Source organism: Porcisia hertigi, chromosome 35 (assembly GCF_017918235.1).
Source record: "Porcisia hertigi strain C119 chromosome 35, whole genome shotgun sequence".
In the NCBI taxonomy this organism is placed as follows: domain Eukaryota; phylum Euglenozoa; class Kinetoplastea; order Trypanosomatida; family Trypanosomatidae; genus Porcisia; species Porcisia hertigi.
In genome coordinates, this window is record NC_090594.1 from 1,289,036 (window position 1) to 1,305,200 (window position 16,165).

The following is a 16,165-nucleotide window of genomic DNA, read 5'->3' on the forward strand; positions in this document are numbered from 1 at the left end:
GCGGCCTTTTTGCTCTGGCATCCAGGTGATCGTTGAAGCAGAGCCACCAAGGAGAGAGCGCGCATGGACCTATTCACTTGTCTTTGGTTGGGTAGCTAAAACAAAATTCTGCTCTCCATTTAAAAAAAAGAAAACTATCACCCGCGGTGCTGTCAATTGATACGCTCCACTTCGCGAATGACCTCGAAGTCTACATAAATCCTGTTGTTGGTTTGTTTATGCACTGGGAAAGGGAAGATTGGTGCCTGCACACTTCAAGCGGCGAGGGGGGGGGGGGGGGGGGGGGGCGAGGGGGTCAAGGATGTGGTGGAAGAAAGTCGAGGTCCAGCACTGAAAAAAAATCCTTGCCCTCTTCACCACCACCACCACATCCAACTGTCTTCTGCTGTTCACCTGTAAATAAAACCCAAGGCTATGCCACTTAAAGCGAAAGAGGTAAAAGGGCTGAGTGGCCACCACCTAATGTACATCAAAAACCAAAAGCTTTCGCCTCCACGCACAACGCACCAGAAAGGAAAGGGGAAAAAGCAGCACGCCTGCATCAACTTCCAGCGCATTGTCTCGTACTAGGCGGCTACCGCGAAATCAGCAGCATCACCAGCAGCAGCATCACCAGCAGCAGCAGCAGCATCACCAGCAGCCGCAGCAGCGGCAGCAGCAGCAGCGGCGGCGGCGGTGGCAGCAGCCTGACGTTGCTTTTCCTCTTCGACTAGCTGGACAGCCTTGGCTGCCGCCATCTTCGCTATTAGCTCCATCTTTTCAGTATTGTCACCGATAAACTCCGCAACTACTTCGCCGTATGCGTAGCCCCGTACAAACGGCACTGTACTCACACCAAGCGAGAAGCAAACCTCTGCAGTAGATGGAATCGCGTAGCACACAGCGATGTTGATGTCTTCTAAGGATTTGGGTCGATTGCCATTTAGCTTCTCCGTTGCTGAGATTACGACATTGGTGGTAGCGGCATCCAACGGACTCACTACAACAAGCAACGCAGAGCCCGCGTGTGACGTTACGTGTGTTTCAAGCTCGTCGATTGTCGTGACGGGTTTAACAACTGGCGGCGGCGGAGGCGGAGCAGCACCCTTTCGTTTGGACTTCTTCGAAGATGCGGAGCGAGCTTTGGCCATGGGGGAATCGTTTATGGGTGAGAAGTCTTTCTTGCAATGAATAGGTGTACTGTAGACATAATAAAAATTTGAAAGTTGATGCACAAGTGCACCCGCGTGAAATGAAAAAAAAAAGATGAGATGAGATGATGAAGCGTTGGGCACAGAATCTGTTGGTCTACTTTTTCCCGGACTATTCCCTTTTTGCTTTTTTCTCCTTCATTTGCTCCCCTGTAAAAAAAAAAAGCCGAACGCTGGACGGCAGCGTTTGTGGGCGAACAAGAGAGCCAATATAAGGGAAAAAGCTTCCAGGAACGCAGCCATCTGTTGATGTTGTTTTGGGGGGGGGGGGGCTGTGCTTTACCTGGAGTAAGGCGGCTGTCTGCTTTGAGCAACTCATCTGCGCGCAGATCCTCCCAGAAAAAAAAAACGAGATGGTCTCTTGCCCAGCCCATTTGTTTCCCCCATATGACTACATGAGCCGAAGCGAGGGTAACCTCAATGCGGGGCAAGACAAACGTGGTCGTCACTCGTATTTATTCTTTGCGTGTGGTACCTCAATTTTACTCTTTGTCTTTGCCTTTTTTTTTTCTGCTTTGCCCATGGTGCCGTGACAGCCACGGATACAGGTTGGCTCGTGATAGTTTCTGTTCACGAGGTCATTCGCTTTATTTACCGCTCGATGCGTTCCCGTCTGAGAATCCACGAGAAAAGCAAAAAAGAGAGAAGTTACCTTCCTATAATGTGGCGGGGGGCTACAGGGTTCCCCCCTTTTTCCAGCTGTGCTTCTCCGCACCCCGCACCCCCCTCTCGCCGCCGCCGCTGCCGCGCGCACATACACGCGCGTGTGCGCGCGAAATAACGCAGACCCCTCCTTGCATCTCCTTCCTGCTTGCCCTCCTGCACATGGATGGTGCCAGGTTCCTTCGTGTGATTTTTTATCCCACGTTTGCAGAACATGTTCACACTAAAGGACACCTACTCGTCTGCGATACCCTACACGCCCCCCACCCCCCTCTCCCACCTTCAGGGGTATCGCAGACTTCACCACGTGGCCCAAAGCACCGATGGACACCCGTTACACTAGTGGCCGACTTTGTCGCTTGAGGAAGGCCTCTGAACCGAAATCCACCCGCCCATCTCTCCGCACTAGCGGCGGACCACGGCCGCCGCACCCACAAGGTCCGCTTGTCATCTGGGACGTACATCAGGTTGTCTCGGGGTATCGACTAGTAACCGATTAGGGGCGGGTGAGAAACGATTGAGTCACCTTGACACCTCGCCTGTTACAAAGTTGATATAAGCGGGTTCACTGTGGCAGGTAGCTCCGACGTGACGACACCCAACACCTGACCATCGACACTAGAAGCGATACATTGCTCTGACTAATCCACGGAGCAATTACTGGACCCTGAAACTGCGCGAAGTAGGATGGGTTTGAGCAGCAGGGAATCAAGGATTGCCTCGATTCTCCACGTGGTAGTGAATAGTCTACCCTCAACACCATCCCATACGTGTTTCCTCATCATCGGGGTTTCCTACAGGTATGTGGAGGCAAAGAAGAAGCGAAATAAGAAAACGAGGGGAGGCGGATGCCCTCCATACCAAAAGTACACATGGAGCCCCCCCCCCTTCCTTCCTTTTGCTTCAGGTGCGCCCACCAGAGACGGTGAAGAATGCAGACACACACGCACATACACACGCAGTAACCAAAAATTTAAAAGAGAAATAGAAGTAAAGTAATTCGAACATATCTCACACACCACACGGCAGAAAAGGAAGAGAGAAAAGGGAAGGGGAGGGAAAAAAAACAGAACCGAACAGAACAGAGAGAGGAGTATGAGAATATTCCCCCTTCCTCGCCCCCCCCCCACCTCTGTACATGTAAAGGCGGGCGCACGTGCCTTACATTGTATCGTCTCTCATCAAAAAGAAAGGAAAATAAAGATAAAACCGCGGGCTCTCGTTACTGGGAAAAAAAATTGTGAGGAAAAAATGATTCCTCGGCTGCTGCTGGACATGGATTGAAAAGAGTGAAGATCATTCCCCGCGTCTCTCTCCATTCCCTCACAGACAACTACGAACATGTATCGAAAACAAGCGTTGATATCAGCATGCTAGCCCTCTAAAGAAAATACGAACACAAGCAAGCTTTTCGCACTCGGGTACACGCACACGTCACGCCAAGAACATCAAGACAGGGAGAAGAAAATGTGTATCAGCAGACGCTACGCAATCATTTTCGAAGAAGAGAGAGAGAAAAAAGGCAAAAAAAAAAGTTCGGAACGAATTGGCTGCATGCATGACAAGTACTGGCATTCAACCCCACCCGCCCATCACACCCCTCTCCTTCCTGCTACGCAATGTGCAGTGCTTTATTTTTTTGCGCTCACCAGTGGAAAAAAAAGTGGGACCTGCTTTTTACGCATTCAGAACAAACCTCACTACACATACGCGAACCACATGCACACACACACACCATTTCCCCGCTCACTGAGACACGAGGCGGTGCGTTGGCATTTATCTTGGCGCACATGCGTATCGCTCGAATTGTGATGTTTTTCATCTTTCACTTTTGCCTTGTCTCCACCCTCTCCTCCCCCTCCCCCCCCCCTCCGCTTCCCCCCTCCCTCCCACCTTTACCCACCCTACATGAGATCCCCCATACATCATGAAACCACCTCCGTACCACATTGCCGCACATCTTTCTTTCCAGGCCGATCGTGCCAAGTAGACGCATACGTGCCAGCTCAAGCGCTGAAGGTGAGAAAAAAAACGAATCCTATGCGGGTGTATGCCTATGGTGATGAGGTCATCCGTCAGAGAGGGGAGAGAAGTTTTTAATGAGCGAGAGCGTCGAGGGCAACCTTGAGAGCAGCGATGAGATCATCGGCCTCCTCAATACCACAGCTCACACGCACGAAGCCATCTGTGATGCCGACCGTCATGCGGTCTTCGGTCGTCATGTTTGCGTGCGTCATAACAGATGGGCAGGTGATGATGCTCTCCGAGGCGCCGAGATTCTCACACAGAGACCACGGACGCGGCACGGTGTCCATCAAGAGACGGCCAGATGCTGTCCCACCCCTTACCTCAAACCAGAGCATGCCACCGTGCAAGTTGTTGCGGTGCTGGCGATCCGCCAGCTCCTTCTGTGGGTGAGAAGCAAGGCCAGGGTACACCACGCGTTCCACAGCTGGGTGTGACTCCAGGAACTCAGCAATTCTCTGCGCGTTGTGGCTTTGCTTCGACACGCGCAGCGACATCGTCTTTACGGTCTGCAGCTGCAGAAAGGCCACCTGCGGAGTCATGAGGTTGCCCAGAATGTTACGAGTCAGGCGCACCTTCTCATCCAGCTCCTTGTTGTTCGTGACGAGGGCGCCGCCGACGGTCATGTCGTGACCGTCCACGTACTTGGTTGTGCTGATCAGCGTGACATCAGCGCCGAGGTCGAGCGGGCGCATGATGAAAGCCGTGGCGAAGGTATTGTCGCACATGTGCACGATGCCCTTCTCTTTACATATCTTCGACACCGCAGCGACGTCGATGAGAAGCAGCGTAGGGTTCGCGGGAGTCTCGCTGATGACCAACTTCGTGTTGGGCCTGATGGCAGCTGCGACGTTCTTGGGGTCGCGCATATCAACGAAGGTGAACTCCATCCCGAGGCGGCTGAAGAACACTCGGCACGCGCGGTTCGTGCCACCGTAGCAGCAGTTCGTCAAGACCGCGTGGTCGCCGGCGCTCATGAACGATGAGATAGCCGTGGTGGTAGCGGACATGCCAGTGTTGTACACTGTGCAGTACTCACCGTTCTCCAATGCGCAGAGCCTCTCCTCCAGCACTGCCACCGTGGGGTTAGCGGTGCGAGTGTAGGAGTAGCCCTTCGCCTGGTAGAGGTCGATCGACTCCTGCACAAATGTGGTGGACTGGTAAATCGGGGTGAGGATGGCACCCGTCACCGGGTCAGGGCGGACGCCACCGTGCACCTGCAGGGTGTCGAAGCCCTGTGCCTGGGGCATCCATGAGCCGGAGCCGGCTTTGAAATCAGAAACAAGGTGCTGCTGAGCGGACATGACTGCGAGCTTTTCAAAAGGTAACAGCAACGAACAGAGGTGAGGGGAAGTGTTGACGCTACAATAGAAAGGCAAGCGAAGATCAATGAAGTCGCTAACCAGCTAAACCACAAAAAAAACCAAAAAAAACAGGTGAAAAAAATCGCTAGAGCACAATGACGTGAATCGAAAGCTATCGTGAGCAAACAAACAACTTTGGGCGCCATGGTGCAGGGATAGTTGTGTGGGCGGAACAGTAAACAATATGTGGGGTGAAAGATAGGTGGGAGAACCGAACAATCGTCAGATGAGGCAAGTGGGGCGCGCGTGGCGGACAGGGACCAGAAGAAGCGTGAAAGTAAGAGAGAGCGGCGGAGTGCACGCAGTGCAACAACAAAGGGGAAAGGGGCGCAAGGCAGGCTCATCGGGCTAGGGGAAAAAGCGAGACTTGCGAAAGTACACAAAGCATCTTACGTGGACGGCAAGGCCTCGTTACTCGCCTTATCGCATGACTGAGTCTCCCTTGAAAAGATGGGACCTCCTGAGACTGCACTACCTCTTCTGTCTCCTGCACGGGCTTTGAATTTTAGTCGCCGCATTTTTGTTTGCACGCAGGTTACGACATTAACCGTTGCCCGCTAATTAGAGAGAGAAGGCGTTCCGTTAGAATCAGCACCCCGTGTCGCTTGTTTCCCTCATCTGGGACGTGATCGATCACCACGGGGAAGGGGGCCCCAATAAAGCGGTGCCAACACAAAGTTTGGCCGCGAGTTGTGCACCTCGCCGACAGACACCGCCGCCCCCCCCACCCACCCACACACCCACTCACCCACCCCACATCACGCTGTGCGCAGCGTGCTACTGCCGCCACCGCAGCCAACGCATTCACAGCCCTCACAAACGACGCATCACCACACGGTGGCCATCAGACGACACCGCGCCCACGCACCACAGCACCCAAACGAGCGCAAGGCGAATGGGCGCGGATTTGCACCCTCGGTGCAGCACTTCAGTAACGTCAGGGTCGGTATGGTCAGATTTTACCCTACGAAGTTTGTTGATCATCGCCGGCTCACCTCTTCGCACTTTTCCGTTTTCCTCGGCGCGCCCGTGGCGTCCGCCACCACGACCTCCACAAAAGCAGCGGTGCCAACACAAAGTTTGGCCGCGAGTTGTGCACCTCGCCGACAGACACCGCCGCCCCCCACCCACCCACACACCCACTCACCCACCCCACATCACGCTGTGCGCAGCGTGCTACTACCGCCACCGCAGCCAACGCATTCACAGCCCTCACAAACGACGCATCACCACACGGTGGCCATCAGACGACACCGCGCCCACGCACCACAGCACCCAAACGAGCGCAAGGCGAATGGGCGCGGATTTGCACCCTCGGTGCAGCACTTCAGTAACGTCAGGGTCGGTATGGTCAGATTTTACCCTACGAAGTTTGTTGATCATCGCCGGCTCACCTCCTCGCACTTTTCCGTTTTCCTCGGCGCGCCCGTGGCGTCCGCCACCACGACCTCCACAAAAGCAGCGGTGCCAACACAAAGTTTGGCCGCGAGTTGTGCACCTCGCCGACAGACACCGCCGCCCCCCACCCACCCACACACCCACTCACCCACCCCACATCACGCTGTGCGCAGCGTGCTACTACCGCCACCGCAGCCAACGCATTCACAGCCCTCACAAACGACGCATCAACACACGGTGGCCATCAGACGACACCGCGCCCACGCACCACAGCACCCAAACGAGCGCAAGGCGAATGGGCGCGGATTTGCACCCTCGGTGCAGCACTTCAGTAACGTCAGGGTCGGTATGGTCAGATTTTACCCTACGAAGTTTGTTGATCATCGCCGGCTCACCTCCTCGCACTTTTCCGTTTTCCTCGGCGCGCCCGTGGCGCCCGCCACCACGACCTTCACAAAAGCAGCGGTGCCAACACAAAGTTTGGCCGCGAGTTGTGCACCTCGCCGACAGACACCGCCGCCCCCCTCACCCACCCACACACCCACTCACCCACCCCACATCACGCTGTGCGCAGCGTGCTACTACCGCCACCGCAGCCAACGCATTCACAGCCCTCACAAACGACGCATCAACACACGGTGGCCATCAGACGACACCGCGCCCACGCACCACAGCACCCAAACGAGCGCAAGGCGAATGGGCGCGGATTTGCACCCTCGGTGCAGCACTTCAGTAACGTCAGGGTCGGTATGGTCAGATTTTACCCTACGAAGTTTGTTGATCATCGCCGGCTCACCTCCTCGCACTTTTCCGTTTTCCTCGGCGCGCCCGTGGCGTCCGCCACCACGACCTCCACAAAAGCAGCGGTGCCAACACAAAGTTTGGCCGCGAGTTGTGCACCTCGCCGACAGACACCGCCGCCCCCACCCACCCACACACCCACTCACCCACCCCACATCACGCTGTGCGCAGCGTGCTACTACCGCCACCGCAGCCAACGCATTCACAGCCCTCACAAACGACGCATCACCACACGGTGGCCATCAGACGACACCGCGCCCACGCACCACAGCACCCAAACGAGCGCAAGGCGAATGGGCGCGGATTTGCACCCTCGGTGCAGCACTTCAGTAACGTCAGGGTCGGTATGGTCAGATTTTACCCTACGAAGTTTGTTGATCATCGCCGGCTCACCTCCTCGCACTTTTCCGTTTTCCTCGGCGCGCCCGTGGCGCCCGCCACCACGACCTTCACAAAAGCAGCGGTGCCAACACAAAGTTTGGCCGCGAGTTGTGCACCTCGCCGACAGACACCGCCGCCCCCCTCACCCACCCACACACCCACTCACCCACCCCACATCACGCTGTGCGCAGCGTGCTACTACCGCCACCGCAGCCAACGCATTCACAGCCCTCACAAACGACGCATCAACACACGGTGGCCATCAGACGACACCGCGCCCACGCACCACAGCACCCAAACGAGCGCAAGGCGAATGGGCGCGGATTTGCACCCTCGGTGCAGCACTTCAGTAACGTCAGGGTCGGTATGGTCAGATTTTACCCTACGAAGTTTGTTGATCATCGCCGGCTCACCTCCTCGCACTTTTCCGTTTTCCTCGGCGCGCCCGTGGCGTCCGCCACCACGACCTCCACAAAAGCAGCGGTGCCAACAGTTGGAGAAGTACCCGCTCTTTGGGGTGAAGGGGGGGACACACTCGAAAGATGCGAAGCAAAGAGAAAAAAAAGAGCGTTGACTGGTCTGCATAGGCGAGAGTGTGGAAGAAATGAAGCAAATGTGCACGTATCTGTTTTCGCGTCATGTGAGGGTCTATAGACAGGCGTAGTCATGTCGGAGCAGAAGCTCGAGGGAGGGAGAGAGCATCGGGTGCAACCCGAAACCTCAAAATGGTTTGTGCCCCCTCGTGTGAGGTACATTTCTCGCTCTACTGGTCCCCTTCGCTCCACCACCCCCGCCCCCGCCCCCGCCCGCCCACAGACAGACAGACAGACAGACAAGTTTCTTCTTTCATTCCCTTTTCTAATGGAAAAGACCTCACTGCGAATACGTAAGGTGCGCTTCTTACTATTCCCACCTGGTGTGTGCCAGCGAAGGACAATCAGCTTCCCCCCACTAGCAGGTGAAAATGAGCCCAGTACACCCGTATCCGATGGGATTGAGCTCGTCGATCGTTTTTTATGTACACTGCGCGTCAGCCGGTTAGAGTACCGATGATGAAGAGGAATTGGGGGGGGGGGGGGGGGGGAACAAAGACGAGGAGACGCAAGCTGTCCGCTTGCAGGAGCTCCTCACTGCACTGCCAGAACCACCAACTGCCCATTTTGCCTCGCCCATCCCCCTGATCATAATTCCCGCAACTGGTCGAGATTGACTGAGGACAAAGAGATGAGAAAAGCACATGCACACGGATGCGTAGCGGAGTGCCCCCGGCTGGAGAGGATGCCGCGGGCGCCGCTCAACCTTTCGGTGTAATGCGGCTACCACAGCGTTGCGATCTCAACAGCAACAGGAAAAAAAAACGAGAATGTAAGAAACAGAGAATAGTGGAGGGAGTGGGGGCGAAAAAAAAAATGGGGAGTGAGCGTGGTGTAAGAAAAAGTTGGGGAGCAGCGAAGGCGAAAGCACCCGGCACTTTTGGAGGCATTCAGACACACCCAAGACCGCTCTGGAAAACAAGGGCAGATCGGAGTGAATGGTGTGTCAAGGCTCTCACTGCGGGGGGCGGGAGAGTGGAGCGTCATGATGTGCTGTGGGAAAACAATGGAAAAATGTGCTCGGCGCGGCGGATGCAGTGAGAGCGAAGGCACTGTATTCCGCCTCCGTGTGGTGGTGTTTGCTTGGGACTACCTGAAAGCGCTTGCGTATAAATCAGCAAGAGGGGGATGTGCGGCGAAAAAAAGCAAACGAAGCACCACAAAGTGAACCCTTGGGGGAAAAAAAGCAACCACGGGTACAACACGTGCAGCAAAGATCAGACGAAAACACCTTGTCGCAGTACAATGGAGGGGGTAGGGGGGAACAGCCTCTTCACCTTAGCATGCAGTTAGAGCTAAACCGGGACACTGCGGATCATGGATGTATGCGTGGGCACTTTCTCTTCACGATAGATGCGGAAAAGAAAATGAAAGGTGTGGTAAGCCGACGTAAGTCTTTGCACCCCTCTTTTGCCCCCTTCGGCAGCATTCGGTATGCATTGCCTTCGACGGCGGGTTGCTTTTCCTACGAGGGGCTTTTGTCCTCCTCCCGCAGACAAGCAGCGCATCGTATATATATATATACATTCTTTGATGCACCACGAGCAACACGCTTGACTCCGCGAGCCTCGACCTCGCCGCATCGACTACGATGTCGTCTCGATATCGGACAGGCCGACCAGGTTTGTGAAAGTGTTGCCAGTGGCTGAGAGGTCCTGATCAGCCCGCAAAGAGAGCTGGGATGAGCCATCAGATGTGAATGGCAGTAGCGACGAGTCGACCTGACACTCCCGCTGCTCTGCGGCGAACAGTCGCGAATTAGTGCGCGCTTCGCGAAGTGTATTCGACTTGTGATGGAGGGGCGGAGGGGCAGAGAGCGGTGCGGGCAGATCATCGGCAAATGTGTCCCTGTCTGCCTCTCGCTGCCTCTGTCGTGCCTGTCGAGCCTGGTGCGTCCCCGAAGCGCGTGGAAGCGGTGGGTCGATCCAGCGTGTTGTGGATACGAAGGCGTCGCGGCCGACGTTGCCGGTTGATGTCGCCAGAGAATGTAGCTGCTCCTGTAGTTCTTGAAGTACTCTGTTGGGCAGGCGGTGAGGATCTCGATGTTGCGTTCGCTTTTTGGTAGATGCGGCAGAACGAAGAACTGCGCTGTTACTCTTTGTCTCTATGTGTGGTGCTCGGTGACGTGCACCACTTGTTCCCTGACCACGCTGGACAGGAAGACGGTCTGAGTCCATTGCGGTCGCTGCTGTTGCCTCAGCCGGTTGCCGTGAGAGCCGGGAATCCGCTGCGCGGAGCACCTCGATGTTGTGGCTACGCAGTGCCGCTTGTGAGCGAGCTACACGCAGAGCCTCAACCATGTCGCGCAGCCTCTCCTCGTCGAGACGGAGCTCGGCCCGCTCTTCCTCTAGGCGCTGCTGCGCATTGGTGAGTTGCTGCTTCGCCTCTGCCATTGCTGCTTTTTTCTGGGACAGCTGTGTCTCAGCGTCCGCTATGGCAGCATATCGACTCTGAACGTCGGCAGCTCTCCGTCGCAGCGACTCGATCTCCTTCTGCGCGAGCGCTTCCATATCGCCAAAGGTGCGGTGTATCGCCGCCGTCTCAACCGCCAAATCGCGCTCCTCGGTGTCAAGAAGACCAATACTTTGCTGGAGCACCAAAAGGGTCTCGCGGAAGTGCTCCTCGGCGGCCTGACGCTCCTGCTGCACAAGATGCTGCCAACGACGGTACTCTCGCTCCCACTCGTCTTTACTGCGCTTGCACGTTGTCTCCTGTTGCACCAGCCACGCGCTCTCGTCCTGGAGGTGACGGTCCAGGTTTTGAGAGGCAACGCGAAGCTGCGAGGTGCAGTCCTCGAGCGCTTTGCGCTCCTCGTCGACGTTGCTGCACTGCGTTGCCGCAAGCTGCTGGAGGGACATCAGCATTTCCGCGTGTTCTTTGAAGTTCTCTTCGCGCTCCGCCTCCACACGCCGTCGTTTTTCGTGCACCTCCGCCTCATACGACTTCACTGCGGCCGCGGCCTCCTCGACCACTGCCATGACATCCCGCAAAAGAGCGGTGGACTTGGCCACATCCTCCTGTGCAGCCGCATGGACCCGCCTCAGCTCCGCGCGCAGATCCTCCTCGCGGCAAAAGTAAGCCTGAAGCTGCTCCATTTGCCTCTGGTGCAGCGCCTCTTCACTGGCCATGAGATCCTTGTGCCGCGCCTCGGCATCACGAAGGCGCTCTACATGGAGCTCATGCCGTTGGCGGCGCTGTTCCCGTAGCTCCACCTCCTGGCGCTGTAGCATTGCCTCCATTTCGCGCTGGAGAGACCGCTGGTGCTCCAGTGCCCAGGCCTCACGCGATTCGACGTACACCCGTTCCATGCCGAGAGCTTCGTCTTGCAGGCGTTTCATTTCTTGATGTGCGATGGCCTGCACGTCAACCAACAGGGACTCATCCATCTTGAGCAGACGCTCTCTCTCCTGGTCCTCAGCAGACCGCCAGAACGCCAGCATGTCGTCAAAGAAGCGCGCGTACTCCGTTCGCTCCGCCTGGGCGGAGCTCTCCACGCCAACAGCGAACGAGGTTTGAATCTCGTGTTGTACTAGTGACTGCAGCTCTGACCTCCACATGTCCATCTTGTGCTCCTCTGCTCCCTCCGAGTCGAATACCTCGTCGAGCCGTCGCAAAATCGCCGAGACAGCCGCCGTCAGAGCCGTCTTTGCCACATCTTTGGCCGCCTCCGTCGAGCCGCCACCACCGCTCTTCTCCTGTAACAGGTCGCGAAGGTGCGATTCCTCTTTTTTTGCCGCGTCCAGCTGCAGCTGTACTTCTGCTATTTTGGCGTCGTACTCTGCCTTCACAGCCTGCTCCACGTCCCGGCGCGCCGCCCGCAGCTGTGCCTCGTGCTCGTCCTGGGCCTCGCGGACCTCTCTCTCCAAGACGCTCTTTTGGTCCTCGATGGCGGTCAACACGCGGCGCAGCTTTCCATTGAGCTGCTCGATCTCTGCCTGCTTTTGAGCCTTTGCGGCGCGCCACTTCTCCATCAGGGCTGTCTCACGTTCACGCGTGGAATGCAAAAGCTTCTGCTTGGCTGCAATCTGCCGCTGTAGTTGCTCCACGGTGACCTCGTGAGGTGGGGGTGGTAGTGCGGTAGCCGACGTCTTGGGTAGCGGTGGCGAACTGAGGCTCGGGAAAGAGGGGGCTGCAGATGCGCTGTGCACCGCATCATCTTCTGAGCCGCCGAAAATGTCCGGCAGCGGACTTTCCTTTTGATGGGAGGAGGTCGGTGCTTGAGCCCTTGTACCCAAGCCGCCAGCCACTCGTGCTCCCGACTGCCGTTCTTGCCGCTGAGCCTCCCGCTGCCTCTGCAGTTCGCGGCGTCGCGCCTCCAGCATAACGCTTTGTCCAGAACCTGTGCTGAGCACCGGTGGGCGTGACTGCAGTGCCCAAGCATCTCCGTCGCTGGTGCTGCTGGTGCTGCTGCTGCTGAAGACCATTGTAGTCACGTGAAGCAAACACACACACACACAAAAAAAAAATGCCCAGCGGCCGCGCTGCTGCTGCGCAGCTGAACCTTACGGATGTTCTATGAAGTCTGTAATGGCGAAGGACGACGGAGACACTGTGACCGCACAAGGCGCTGTGCGCTCCATGCCTACAGTGTAACGGCCGTAGAACAGTCGCCTGTGTCTATATGTGCTTTCAAGTGAGAGTGCCGATGTCGTGAGGCTGATGTGAAGTATCGACGCTAGAGACCCGCACCTCTACGCAACCTGCTTTGCGTGTAATGGGTGTGTGCGTGTGTGCATGTGTATGTGTGTAATAAGAGAGGGGAGTAATAGTCAAGAACAAAGATGCTAAAAGATGCAAGCAGAAGTATGCCAAATGGTGTGCACATGTACCCACAAGATAGCGGCTGGCGGCGGCGAAGAGCAGAGAAGGATACAGCATCGGTGACGAATCCCTCGGAGGGGCAAGACAACCCGTCCCTCAGTCTCCCCCCCCCCTTAACAACAACAACAACCGCAGCAACGCTTCCGTGGGGCATTCTCGAGGGCACCACTCTGGATAAAAAGAAAAAAAACAAAGGGACCCACGAGCTTTTTTCTCTGCTCCTCCGTCACGCAGCCCCTCGCAAGGTGAGAGAGGAAGCCTCTCTACTACTCCCAACTTTCACCAGCGGGACTTGTCCGTGCCAGTGGGGATGGGGAGGGAGGGAGGGAGGGGGGGGGGAACACAGGTGACAAGTGTCAACACAAGGCGCTTCTCTCAGTATTTCACGCATGAGGTAGAAAACATGCCGGCCACGTCGTCGGGTGCGACTAAATAGTCTCAAGTCTTTTTTTTTATGATAGTGTAAGTGTAACGAGATATGCTGTCGGTTCTCCGTTGCGTCATATGCAATGGCCTCTCAGATGTCATCCTCCAGAACCCAGAACGAGACGTGCGGTCTTCGGATGGACACTTGTGTGTAGCTCATCAGTGAGCACAGTCCCCGGCTACATCCCTGATTGGCTTGCGCTGTGTCACAGCTTCTTTGACGAGCTGAAAGGCACCCAGAAGGCCTCCAAGCCCAGCTGACTCTCGGGCCCCGCCTGCAGCATAGTATTCCAAGTCGGAAAGCTTCATGAGCAGAAAGCACTTGCAGTCCTGCGGCAAGTCCATGGCCATAATGACGGGGTGGATCTCACGAGCAAGGTCCGCCATGGAGATGCCTTTCTCCCTGACAGCCTTCTCTACATTGATCCAGCTTTGCGCGAAGTCGCTGGATAACATGTCCGAGACGATCGCCGTGACATCCGCAGGGGTCGGGTTACCGGTGACGCGGTAGACCGACTCCTCTGTAATCTCGTTTGCTGAGAGAGCGGAGGATTGCATGGTGTTGAGACACCGGCGCAAATCCCCGTGGCTGAGACGGAACGCAGCCGCCAGCCCCTCCGTCGTATACTTGACACCCTCGTGATCTGCGACGTACCGGAGGCGGGGCATCATGGCCGACTTTTTAACGGGTGCAAAGCGAAAACGAGTGCAACGCGATTGCAGGGCAGGTATGATTTTGTTGATGTGGTTGCAAAGAATACAGAAGCGCACGTTTCGGGTGTACTTTTCGATGACGCGACGCAGCGCCGCCTGCGCGTCGTGGGACATTTGATCCGCCTCATCGAGTATCACAAGTTTGAACGTTGCCCCCGGGCCGCCGCCTCCGTTGCCCGCCGAGATCTTGGAGCCTGCCATGGAAAAAATGGAGAAGGTGCTAGAGAACTCGCGGATCTGCTGGCGCACAACATCAATGCCGCGGTCATCGGACGCATTCATTTCGAGAACGTTCGCGCGCACTCGATCTTTGCCGTAGAGATAATGCGCACACGCCTTAATAGTGGTCGTCTTACCGGTTCCAGGGGGGCCATAAAGCAGCAAATGGGGCATGTTATCGCTGCTCATGAGGTGCTGCAACGTGCTGAGAATGTCCTCGTGCGCCACAACGCTGTCAAGCGTGCTAGGGCGGTACTTCTCCACCCATGGCAGATTGCTGCTGACCGATTTGGTCTCTTCGCCTTGCTTGTCGACAAGCATCGCTCTGGCTCTTCAAGAAAGAAGAGCGAGAGAGTATAGGCGCTTAACGCCCCAGCAAATTTAAAAAAGACGGTATGGCCCCCCCCCCTCCCCCCTGCAGAGTTTGGTCGGCCTTGGAGCAAATCAAGGCAGCCTTGCGGATGCGATTCGTTGCGCCTCAAAAAAAAAAAAAGAAGTTGCGCCTAGCTTTCTATGACAATTCTTCTACTCGAGGAGTTGGGGTGGGGTAGGTGGGGGACGGAGGGGGGGGGGTCTATCGCGTGAAAGAAAAAGGAGAGTAGGAAACGCTGATGTGTACGTGCGAGTGTTTGTGTGTGCTAGCCCCTTTTTCAGGCTGTCCCTTTTGCTGCAGACACGACGTGGACAGCTAAAGAATCGGTCACAACAAATGACCCACGCTGAATGAGATAGGCGCTACGCACGCGATGCAACAACCGGCTCAAGAAAGGCCCAACAAAGGCGGGGGAGGGGGGGGGGGGACATGCGGGGAAACGGGAGAATGATAAGCATGGAGAAGTGGTTGTGGTACTAGGAGGAGGTCATTGGGAGAGAAACAAACAAAAGTAGAGCACAAGTAGTTTTCTGCGAGGTTCATGGTCGATGGCCCTGCTACAAATGCCTTTCATCTACATGAGTGTCATCTGGAGTAGTACCTGTTCAAGTATCAACAGTGACAAGTGGTACAAACCGGGGGGAGAGGGATGGGGATGCCCCCACATGGGGATGAGCAACCAAAAACAAGATTAAATGGTACGCCAAATCGATCAGGCCAGCCGCAGATGTCGCTTGCTCTTCGTTCGTCGTTGCTTTCCAGGCCCTGATGACCTACAAGTATCGATGGTACTGCGCACGCGTGAAAGGATTCCCCCTCCCCGCCCTGGTTCAGCCCACACTACCTGAAGCGATCACCTTCCCTTTTTTTCCTCCTGTAGTCATTAAACGGACAGAAAGGGTGGAACGCATAGGGAAGCCGTAAAAATGGACACAATGGAGGTGAGTGAAGGGGAAGGACATATATATATATATATGTATATATAAACAGACGACACAATACAAGACAGGCACCGTAAAGACACGTCGTACAACGACCCCCCCCCTTACTCAAGGCCCATCATACAAATGCTCCAAAATCACGTAAGGGTAATGCGCGTACGGAAGACCCCCTCACACCTCTCTCAACTTCGCGGTTTTTTTTTTCGCCAGTGCCGATCACAAAGCGGGAAGGGGGGTACTCCTCATACCCACGCAC

General features: G+C 55.9%; 4 protein-coding genes across 4 annotated transcripts; all 4 read right to left on the bottom strand.

Annotated features, from left to right (window-relative positions):
• Positions 1-566: 566 nt before the first annotated feature.
• JKF63_01323 (uncharacterized protein) lies at positions 567-1,130 on the bottom strand (the record flags this gene model as incomplete). Its single annotated transcript, XM_067897370.1, has 1 exon — positions 567-1,130. One exon carries the CDS (start codon positions 1,128-1,130, stop codon positions 567-569), a length of 564 nt encoding a protein of 187 aa, XP_067753527.1.
• Positions 1,131-3,949: 2,819 nt separating this feature from the next.
• JKF63_01324 (uncharacterized protein) lies at positions 3,950-5,182 on the bottom strand (the record flags this gene model as incomplete). Its single annotated transcript, XM_067897371.1, has 1 exon — positions 3,950-5,182. One exon carries the CDS (start codon positions 5,180-5,182, stop codon positions 3,950-3,952), a length of 1,233 nt encoding a protein of 410 aa, XP_067753528.1.
• A 4,819-nt stretch (positions 5,183-10,001) lies between these two features.
• Positions 10,002-12,839, bottom strand: JKF63_01325 (uncharacterized protein; the record flags this gene model as incomplete). Its single annotated transcript, XM_067897372.1, has 1 exon — positions 10,002-12,839. The coding sequence occupies one exon, from the start codon at positions 12,837-12,839 to the stop codon at positions 10,002-10,004; it is 2,838 nt and encodes a 945-aa protein (XP_067753529.1).
• A 982-nt stretch (positions 12,840-13,821) lies between these two features.
• JKF63_01326 (uncharacterized protein) lies at positions 13,822-14,916 on the bottom strand (the record flags this gene model as incomplete). The annotated part of the gene is made up of 1 exon (XM_067897373.1): positions 13,822-14,916. One exon carries the CDS (start codon positions 14,914-14,916, stop codon positions 13,822-13,824), a length of 1,095 nt encoding a protein of 364 aa, XP_067753530.1.
• Positions 14,917-16,165: the final 1,249 nt, after the last annotated feature.